The 11067-nt window shown below is 39.2% G+C and overlaps 1 protein-coding gene across 1 annotated transcript; it reads left to right on the top strand.

Moving 5' to 3' along the window:
* The first annotated feature begins 1303 nt into the window (after positions 1-1303).
* On the top strand, positions 1304-9166 carry LOC308388551 (monocarboxylate transporter 12-B-like). The gene is made up of 8 exons (XM_080869320.1): positions 1304-1532; positions 3144-3247; positions 3795-3938; positions 5931-6026; positions 6251-6407; positions 6745-7464; positions 7559-7818; positions 8178-9166. Exons 1-8 carry the CDS (start codon positions 1384-1386, stop codon positions 8363-8365), a joined length of 1818 nt encoding a protein of 605 aa, XP_080725446.1. The 5' UTR covers positions 1304-1383; the 3' UTR covers positions 8366-9166.
* Positions 9167-11067: the final 1901 nt, after the last annotated feature.

The raw sequence follows: 11067 nt of genomic DNA, 5'->3' as shown, positions 1-11067 counted from the left end.
TTTTGTAAATAGTCAACGGTGCAATAGACTCAATACTTGAAATGTGCAATTCACTTGTATTTTTATTTTTATTCCTATTTATTCTATTTATCCCCTTCGTATATTTTATTTATATTGTCTCTGTATTTATATATATGTGTGTGTGTATAACTCTGTAACTTCTGTCGGTGCTGTGCTTTTTTGGAAATCGAATTTCCCAGAGGAACCCACCCGAGGGATTAATAAAGTTCTATCTTATCTTATCTCTCTGCACACAAACCTTTGGACAAACACATGAGTGGAGTTGCAAAAGCACAGATAGGCCAAGTGCAATACTTTACATTTTAGTCTCTTGTTAAGGTTTTAATTGTCTGTTTTTTTTCTGGTGTTTTATTTTGAAGGTTTGCTGTTCTACTGGCTATTCTGTTGTATTTGTCACCACACATAAAGCTAAGACCCAGGAGCTGATTTGTAAACACAAATTTAGCTAATGTGAAACCTGGAGCTTAAGAAATGGAAAATACACATTTTGCATATCAACACAATCTGACATCGCACAGACTTTGTACTCAGGAGCTGGCAGGTTAAAGACTGGCTAATGTTCTCAGCTGATCCTCGCCTGTGAATCGAGTTGGCTAATCATATATAGGGTTCACTATTTAAGCTGTTTGAACCTGCCCATATCTCTTGCACTGCTGCAAGCTGTTTTGCAACCCACTTCGACCCCATCCCTTGCTTTCATGCAATATTTAAATAAATAAATATCATATTGGTATCTTTCTACCTGCCTACAACAGAGCCATAACAACACATATAAATTACTTCAGGTAGAAATGACAGTCCCATACTAAAAATATACAAAAGTTTTAACTTAAAGGATCTAAGTGAACTACATATGCACCGTTTGTGGCATTTGCATGGTCAGTGTTTACAATAAATGTACTTTGTTTGAGTTTCTTGACCTACTTTTCAACCATGAAATCTGTGAAGTCGGTAACTAAAACAACTGACTCTAAACTCTAAAGGCCATTATGGTGTCCAAAAAGACTACATCATCTTTCTTTGTTTTTTGTTATTAAAATGTTCAGTAATTGCTTCTTTTGACTGCTCCCATATTAGGAAGGGGTTGGCATAGACTTTTACGCTGCAGCCATCCTTCCTGACACAACCCTCCCAGGGATTTGTGTCTCCTACTGGTATGTGAATGTGTAATAAAAAAGTTTTACACTGTGTATTTATGTGACATAACAATAACAAATACATAGGAAAATAGGTTTAATGTTATACTTATTGATAATGTAATTTCTACAATTTCTCAGGAGGTGGCAGAAGGCACACCGACAAATGAGGGTGATTTAAGAGACATGTAACAGACAGGTTTGCTGACATCAGCTGGTTCTGTAAATGGCTGGAGGGATGGCAGTTACCAAGCAGGAGACACTTGAAGGAGGCAAAAGTGCATCTGGAGTCCAGACCGAGCCTGAAGGAGGCTGGGGTTGGATGATTGTCGCTGGTTGTTTTCTCGCTACCATCTGCACCCGAGCAGTAACCAGGTACCAGTCCTCACTTTGAAGCTAATTATGCTTAAAAACTACAAAATCGCTTATCCATAGATTTTGCTGTGATTTTCCCATTGTCACTACTGGGCACACTCTTTATATGCTTGTGATACAGCTTCCATTTAGTATTTCACTGTATGATTTAATCTGTTATTAATTTAAGAGCACCAGGCCAACAGCAAATTATTTCCACTCGTTGGTGCACTTAAATCTTTATTCTCCACAAACTACTCAACATGACTTCACCTCCAGGTGTACAAAGCTCCAGCTTAGCCTTTTGTAGCAGGTGTAGGATTATTACTATGCAATATGCAGTTTTGACATGTAGCTGTACTTAGCAAGACTTTATGTTCTTAGATTATTAACACCTCAAAGTTATTACTTGGCAATAATCCATTCTGACTCACTTCCAAGGTTTAAGCGTCTCAGCAGCCATATTTTTTTTTCTACTAAGACTTTGAAATCCTGCAGAGATGTTTCCACATTTACGTCACTGTACATTACTTTCACAGGTCTGCCACAATCTGGTGTTTGGCTTTAATTGAAGGTTATCTCTAGATTTACACTATAGAAACTGACTGGGTGAACAAACTGGGTGAAATGTGTAATTTTTAAAAAAAGTGACCTGTATAGTTTACAGCATGTGCTGGGAAGAAGACGTTTGGTGAAGTGTTGTGTTTTTCCATGTAATTTACTAACATGTTCTTTATAATACTCAGTATTTCCCAACCACCCCAGCTCACGCAGGACATAATGTCACTTGCCATATATCTCAATAGATAATATAATCTTTCAACCCTGTGAGGTCACCCCTATAGTTTACATTTGATTTTGAAACCGTAGATTTTCCTGGGGGGAAAAAATATGTTTTTTTGTTTTGTTTTTTAACACCTAACAGGATGTTAGAGAAAACGTCTTAGCTTGTAAAATTGAAGAACAAAGCCATTCATCCTCTAGTTTGTTTCTCTGCCTGAAATAAAAGCTAACATTGCTAAAGCTTTTGTAGTACTGGCAAACAAAGTACAAGAAATGAAAAAGTGTGTAATGATGAAAATAATAATGCATCGAATTCTGTTTTAATGTGAATTTTATCAAGGCGGTGAGTGATTTACAGCACTGTTCTTGTCTGAGGCTTCAAGAACAAGAAGTCCTGCCTGGTGTTAAGTAACAGACAGCAAGGGTGAATAAAAATACAGGTCATGGAGTGCAGAGCCCTCCAACTGTTTGATATAAATGCCTGTCATAACCTGATAAACATTATATTGGTTGCCAAGTCTGACAGACTAGGATTTGGCAAGTATTAAATAGTCTAATTAATATTGCATTTGGCCCAAATCATCACCCAAAGTTAATATATACATGATATAGATAGTGGATGTAAGATCCCATCTTAAACTGACCTGAAGATACGGTGTTAGCCCAACTGACAGACTAATTATGTTTTATCTGTTCTTCGATATGAAGACTTTCTCTTTTCTTATTGACTTAATGTAATAAACCTCTTTGAAGTTGTTATTGAGGAAAGCTACTAATCCTATTATCATCAGTTTATTGCTTTATTTCACTCTTCCTTATTCATGTCACAAACAATCTCTCTGTATGCAGATGTGTCTCCATGTTCTTTGTTGAGTTTCAAATGCACTTTGAGAAGGATTACTCCAACACGGCCTGGATCCACAGCCTGATAGACTCCACCACTATGCTTTGTGGTAAGATGATCATTTGCACCAGTTATCAAAAGCACTTCAAAGGCTAACAGTGTATATTGGGCGATCGTGGCTCAAGAGTCGGGAGTTCGCCTTGTAATCGGAAGGTTGCCGGTTCGAGCCCCGGCTTGGACAGTCTCGGTCGTTGTGTCCTACACTTCACCCGTTGCCTACTGGTGGTGGTCAGAGGGCCCAGTGGCGCCAGTGTCCGGCAGCCTCGCCTCTGTCAGTGCGCCCCAGGGTGGCTGTGGCTACGATGTAGCTTGCCATCACCAGTGTGTGAATGGGTGGATGACTGGTTGTGTAAAGTGCTTTGGGGTCCTTAGGGACTAGAAAAGCGCTATATAAATACAGGTCATTTTTTAAAATTTTTATATTCTTATCAAACCATACACAAGTTAGGAGGGTATAGTTTGGCCAGAAGGGGAAGAAACAAATCTTGTTGCGATTAACAGGCGTCTACACAAACTTGCTTTCCTTTTGAAAATGAGGCATTAATTGGAAAGAAAATCTTATGAATAAAACAAATCTACTGAAACTGTCTCTGCAGCTCCTCTGGGCAGCTTTCTTGGGAACCGTCTGTCCTGCAGAGCTACAGTGATTCTCGGAGGCATGCTGTCATCTGCTGGTCTGATTATCAGCTCCTTCGCTAACAGCCTGGAGTATCTTTATATGTCTCTGGGTGTCCTCACAGGTACATGTTCATGATACTCGGCTGTTATCTGTTATCTGTTGTGTACTGCAGATAACAGTTAACAGCCGCATGGGGGACTGCAGCAGTACTCCATGTGCACACGATCCTGTACACACATATCTAACATACACAGCATGATCTTAAATGTAAGCACAGAAGATTAAATGGTAACAGCCATGCGTCAACAGGGAACCTGCCTGGTTGTTGGAGATCTTGTCAAAATCATCTGGAAGGCTCCTGATTGTCATGGAGGGACAATGATGCCACCCACATTGCCAATGCATTAAAAGCATACCTGGATAGAAAAACACGCAGTGTAACATAAGTCATGGACAGAGCCCAAACCTCAACATTATTGAAGCATTGTGGGATCATCTTTATAGTGAATTAGGGCTGCCACGATTAGTCGACTAGTCACGAGTACGTCGACTATCAAAATCGTCGACGACTGATTTAATAGTCGACGCGTCGTTTGAAGCTTTGAAAGATCACAAAAGATGCAGGAATAAGTAGTAGGATTTAAGCGTGTAATAACGGACTGAAACAGAAGATGGCAGCACTGCATGTACAAGGATGCCAGCTGCCGTTAAGCTGTTAGTTTTAATATTAGTCTTATTATTCTTTCTGTGTCACAAAAAACATATTTTCAGGCGAGAATGTAGCTGTGTAAACCTCAAATATCTGCTCAGTTTATCAAGACACCACATATTTTCAAAAGCGCTCTGACGTTTTCGGAGACGTCTGTTACCCACTAGCTCGATAGCTAGCCGGGGTTACAGGCTCACTAGAGCCCGTGAGAACACCGGACTCCCGGCAAATCGTTTTCAAACCCACTGCCGTCTTTCGCTACTCAGGTTAAACATATATAAGTCACTTAGATAACTTAAAAATTTTATTGTTTGGCCTTTTTTTAGTATTTTATTTGTTCCTGAGTAAATCGGTTTGGCTGAGATTAAAGTTATAGTTTTTACACAGCTGAATAAACATCAAGCAGACAACTGATCATCAGAAGTGTGAGATGCTCGAGAATATACTCCGGTGTGCTGTTATATTTTAGATAGCAAGGAATTTGTTAAACTTCACCGAAACAATCTGCAAATTTCATTAAAATTTAATAAACACTATCATCTTGTCTTTACTTTTAGTTAGCACATACCTTAAACACTTAAAGCTGTAAGCTAATGATAGTTATATAAGAGCAGATGCATGCTGGTGCAATAAGCTGTACGTTTTACGTCCAATGGATGATGATCTGATTAGTCGACTAATCGCAAAAATAATCGGTGACTAGTCGACTATCAAAATAGTCGTTTGTGGCAGCCCTATAGTGAATGAAACAAAAGGTGGCCAAAGAAGAACTTCAAAAGTCCTTCAAGAAGCCTGGAGAACTATTCTTGAAGATTACTTAAAAGAAATGACAAGAAAGCTTGCCTAAGAGAGTTCAGAATGTGTTGTACATATTCTGCTACTTATATACTGCATTTCCACACATGTCTGTACATTTGATGTGTGGCTCAAGACTTTGACACAGTACTGTACAAACATCTATATACAAAGACACAAGCTACTTTTGACTGGTCGCTACAGCGGGTAGCTACACATGTTTGATTTGGCACATTTTTACTACAGATGGCCTTCAAAGGGTTTGTGGGTTAAACCATTTAACAGAAAGATACCACCGACAGAACCTCAGGGAGCCTCGACCTATATTGTGACCACTTGAAGGGAAAGGGAAACAGTTTTTTTTCACTTGTTAAAAAGGAGAAAAAAACAGAAGCATTTTTACAGGGGAAAATATAATGATATGAGCCGTGAACGTTAATGATGATCTTACTGTGGCGTTTAAATATTGTTATACCAAGTTGCTTTGGGGGAAATATTTGCTAAGTAAATAGCAGATTGTAGAATGGCACATATGAGAGCTTCTGATGAGATTTGGCAACATATGGCAGATCTCCCAAACTACAAAAACCCTTTATTCATTCTCTGCAGGTCTTGGCTTTGCTCTCAGCTACACACCAGCCATAGCGATGGTTGGGAAGTACTTCAGTGAGAGGAAAGCTCTGGCTTATGGCATTGCTCTGTCTGGTAGTGACATCTTTACTTGTCTTCATTTTTCTTTCTTTTCACTGATACTTTATTTTTCTCACCTCACCTGTTCATTCTTCCTTTCACCGTTTCCACCTGTATGTATTTACTGTGTTCCTCTGTGCTTTTTTCAGTCTGCTTTTAAGTTCCTCATCCCATATTCCCCCTTCACTCTTTTCGTGTTTTATTTCATTCCATCAAATCCAATGTTACCTCATCTTTAGGCAGTGGCATTGGGACCTTCCTCCTGGCTCCTGCAGTGCAGCTCCTTATAGAGTATTATTCCTGGAGAGGAGCGCTGCTCATTCTTGGAGCATTTGTGTCCAACTTGTGTGTCTGTGGTGCCCTGATGAGGCCGCTGGAACCAAGAGGAAGTCAAAGGTAAGTTCTTGGGTATTTTGGTGTATTTTACTTGGATATGAAAGAAATATGTTGCCAAAGTAAAACTACTGACAGGTAAAATGGATAACATTATTCATCTCATTACAATGAAATGTTCTTCTGGTAAATGTTACCCAAATGGCAGCTCATGACGCAAAAACTGCTCAAAGAGCCACAGTTGTTTACCCCCAAATTCCAAATATCCCAATTCGATTAACTACCTACAGGATACACTAGGAAAAAAACCTGATCCATCTTGCCACAGATTTAAAAGATCACCTAATCCTTAAAAAATTGAAATCTAATTATTTTCTTATCTTTCTCACTCTATCTGAAGGACATGGGAGAGCAAGCTGACAAAATTTGGGAAAAACTGCATGAAGACAGTGCTGGATTTTAAAGTCCCTGAACAAATATCTGCTGATTGTATCCAAGTGGACCACAAGCAGCTGGATGTAAAGAACTTAAAGGGTCCTCAGGGGCTCCTCATACCAAACGGAACATTGAAAAACTTTGGACTTGAAAAGGGCAAACTAGGTAACATAGCATTTCTTCCAACCCTGGAGCCATCTGATCAGAAGTTAATAGATCTGAAGATAGGGAAATGCTTTTTATTTAGCAACTCACTAACAGACACAATGCTAGGCAACATTGAATTCTCAGATCTTAAGCTACCCAACACGACCGAGGACTTGATATTGGTGGAAAGCATTAGCTTGAGCAAAAACTTGGCAGACGTGGATGGAAAGATAGAAGACTCAGAATTTAATGAAGCCAAACAAAGTGACAATAATCCTTTAGTAAACCCTTCATCCAGAGCTCAGTGCTTTTGTTTCGAGTCCAGGGAGGAGTTTGGCTTCCTTTTGATACCCAGCTTCCTGATTTTGTCCATGTCATTCCTGTTTATGGCGTATGGTTGCAGCCCTCCAATAGTTTACCTGGTTCCTTATGCCCTCAGTTTGGGGGTGCAGCCTCAGCATGCTGCTTTACTCATGTCTGTATTTGGAGTCTGTGGAATTGTTGGCAATATCACATTTGGATGGATCACAGATAGGGGGTAAGTATTAACCTGGAGTGTATTTTTGTTAGTTAATAATTAGTTTGTTGTATTAAATTCAAAGTTCAGTGGTGATGGATTTCCTTCGTTCTAGGTGTGTTAGGAGGTTTCGCATGCTGAGCTACACGGTGGCGATGGCCATGGAAGGCCTCTGCTGTATGTTCATGCCTTTCCTTAGCTCCTTCTCCCTTCTCGTGCCTTTTTCCATACTCTATGGGTACTTTGATGGTGCATATGTAGCACTAATACCAGTGGTGACTTCTGACACTGTGGGCTCCACCTATCTCACCTCAGCTTTGGGTGTGGTTTACTTCCTTCATGCCATACCCTACCTGCTCAGCCCTCCCATTGGAGGTAAGGATTCATGAATATACTACAGCAGAGTTAAGAGTCAAACTTTGTTTGTTCATCCTAATTATTCCCCCATGCATGTTCTAGCCTCTATACCAACCTTTTTAGGTCTTTTTTGCCTTCTAGAATCTGCTGTTTGCAAAGAACGAGCAGCTCTCTCCACTTGTTTTTGTTTCATAAGCCATAAGGCACCACCTAATTTTCATTCTTCATGCTTTTACATCCATATTTTCAGAAATAACTGTGCAGAAGTTTGAGCATAAACTCTGTAAAACAATGCCATTTTGGAGGAAAATAAGTCCTACTTTAAAATATGGATTTTAAAAAAATGTGTTTATCTTTTTTCTTTCCTATTTCTCCAGGTTGGTTAGTTGATCGGACGGGAAACTATGCAGCAACTTTCTTCCTCAGTGGGGCTTCCTTTATCTTCAGCTCTGCAGTCCTAGCAGCAGCCATGTTAGTCAGACACTGCCAGAGGTCCAAGTTGAACTCAGCTGCACATTTAAACCCCAGTCACACGGCCGCTGCAGCTCTGCAGAGCATCCTATGATATGTCAACCTTGCTTCTTATTCACTGTCTGCACAGGTGCCGCTGGTCTGTGGGTGTACTAAGATAATAATAATGTGTGACTGGGCTAAAGATCAAGAAGCAAGTGGCCAGGAAGGAAAAAATATAGAGTTTTAGTTATTTCACAGTGACATTTTCCTGTTTGTTTGTTTTTTGTTGTTGTTTTGTTTTTTTAATGACTGGATAAATATTTTCTATAGTAATTAACAGTATAGTCTACTAACTGTCTGAAGTAATTTTGCTTTTTAAAAGATGATACTTGAGAAGTGCCTTCCAACATAATTTAAAAATGAAAGTTCCTCATGTCTCTTTATTTCTGTTTTTATATTGAAGACCCGCTGAATGTGAAAATGTAAGCTAATTCTAATTGTTGTTGTTTTTTTTTTGTGTGATTCTACAACTTCACCTCCAAAAAATGTTGGCACGCTGTGAAAAATGTGAATAAAACAGGATTGCATTAATTTGCAACCCACATTTCATTCACAATAGAAAATAGAAAACATATCAAATGTTTAAAGTGACACATTTTACTGTTTCATGAAAAATAGCTCCTTATATTCAATTTGAAGACACAAAAAAATTGTGAAGACTTTAAATACTTGATGTCATATCTTTTCGAATCTGGAAAACCAGTATTGGATGTCTGTTGTCTTTAGGCTCTGAGACAGCACTGCATTGCAAACAGGCATGATTCTGGCATAGAAATCACTACATGGGGTCAGGAAAACTTACAGAAATCATTGTCTGTGAGCACAGTTCACTTTGGCATCCACAAATAGAGGTTAAATATCATGAAAAGTGGAGTCCAGAAAAACTGCTGTCATCTCTGGGTCAAAACTCATTTAAAATTCACTTAAGCAAATGGAAGCCTGTTCTGTGGTCAGATTCATCAAAATTTGAAATGTATGTTTTTTGGAAACCATGAATGCTGCCTCCTCTGAACAGAAGAAGACTGGGACCATCCGGCTAGCTGCCAGCACTCAATTCAAAAACCAGTCCAGTGTCTATAATGGCCATTTGCAATATAGAAAGACACCATCAAGCTTGAAAGGTATGTGCAGATTTTAGAGCATATTTTCCTATCCAGGTGCTGTTATTTCACCTCATCTTTAGGCAGTATTTTCTGCAAGACAATGTTAAACTACATACTCCAGTTATTAGAACAGCATAGCTTCTCAGTAGAAAAGTCAGGGTGCTGAATTTCCCTACTTCAATTCAGCCCTTTTACCGACTAAAAAGATTGGGAGCATAAAGAAATGAAAAAGACTTTATTTATACAGCATCAAATCACAACAACTGTCACCAAGGCGCTTTATATTGTAAGGGAAAGACCTTAGAATACTACATTCAGAGAAAAATGCATCAATCATATGACCCCCTATGAGCAAGCACTTTGGCGACAGTGGGAATGAAAAACTCGCTTTTAACAGGAAGGAACCTCTGGCAGAACCAGGCTCAGGGAGGGGCGGCCGTCTGCTGCGACGGTTGGGGTGACAACACTGCTCTCCTAGAAGTCGAGCAACAGCTCAATTCCCAGACATTTTTCGATTAATGTTAAAACACGAGGGGAAGCTACACAGTGGTAAGCACAGCCCAGTCTCAACTTACTTGACACACATTGCTGCCATCAAAATTAACAATTTTTTAAAAATGATGCATCATATTGATATGTAAAAAAAATTGGAATGTTCTGTTGTGAATAAAAAACGGGTTCACTGCATTCTGTTTCTATTTGCAATTTACGCAGCATCCAAACTTTTCTTGGAAAATTACATCAAGGTTAAGGGGGTTGTTTTTAGCCACCAGGGGGCAGTAGGCCCATGTGTGCACTGTTCACCCTCTGTCACTAAATCATTTAATGCATTTCAAAAAGTTCATTCAAAACAGATGTTCTTGCAGAGACTGCTTATTGATGTGGGGAAGTGTAAATTCAGCTTGAGGAAACCAAAACAACAAAGCAAAATAAATGAAAGTTTACAACCGAAATCCCCTTGTCACCAACAATTATGAAGTCTATGCTGTTTTAGAATGAATCTAAACTAGGACCGTATTTGTGCTGAATGTGCATTGTTTGATCCCTTTATTGGAAAAATAAAGAATACAGAATAGCTATCTTTACAAAAGTGGAAGTCAAATTTAATGTTAGTACAAACTGTAAAAATGGTGACAATTTAAACAGGTTTAAATTTGGACCTTTATGTGTAATAAATAATTCTGTGTGAAAGCAAAATGTCCAGTTAGGGCTTTTGTGAATCATCTGAATGCTGGACATACACTGAATTTGTTTATGATTTGTGGTGTGTTATCTATGGATTTAGAAATGTGCATCGTGTGAGTTGGTGCCTGTGCATTCAGGTGTGTGTTTGTTGGTAGGGGTGGTGTGGGGTGGGGGATGTTCACTAAAGAGAACATCCCGTTCTGGGTGTATCCGCCCACACACGGGGAGCCCTGCATTGTTCCGCTGCTGAAACCACCATTTGTGTGTGTGTGTGTCTGTGTGTGTGTGTGTCTGCTGGGTATTTTTTTTCTTCTTTCTTTTCTGCATTCTGAACAGTGACTTTTGTGTGTCTGTCTGTGTGTGTTTACCTATCACACAGTAAATGCATGTGTCTGGCTTTTTAAAAAATTATCAGCACCCTAATATCTTCAGTTATTCTTTGTCATTTTTGTGTTTGTTAAGCCAG

The sequence above is a fragment of the Rhamphochromis sp. 'chilingali' genome (genome assembly GCF_963969265.1).
Source record: "Rhamphochromis sp. 'chilingali' genome assembly, chromosome: 20".
In the NCBI taxonomy this organism is placed as follows: Eukaryota; Metazoa; Chordata; class Actinopteri; order Cichliformes; family Cichlidae; genus Rhamphochromis; species Rhamphochromis sp. 'chilingali'.
The sequence above is the reverse complement of the archived record's forward strand: the minus strand, read 5'-3'. Positions and strand labels throughout refer to the sequence as shown.

Coding starts and splice junctions, on each gene's coding strand:
- LOC308388551 (XM_080869320.1), top strand. CDS start 1,384: ATGGCTGGAGGGATGGCAGTTACCAAGCAGGAGACACTTGAAGGAGGC. Junction 3,248..3,794: donor CTCCACCACTATGCTTTGTG/GTAAGATGATCA, acceptor CTGTCTCTGCAG/CTCCTCTGGGCAGCTTTCTT. Junction 6,408..6,744: donor GAACCAAGAGGAAGTCAAAG/GTAAGTTCTTGG, acceptor CTCTATCTGAAG/GACATGGGAGAGCAAGCTGA.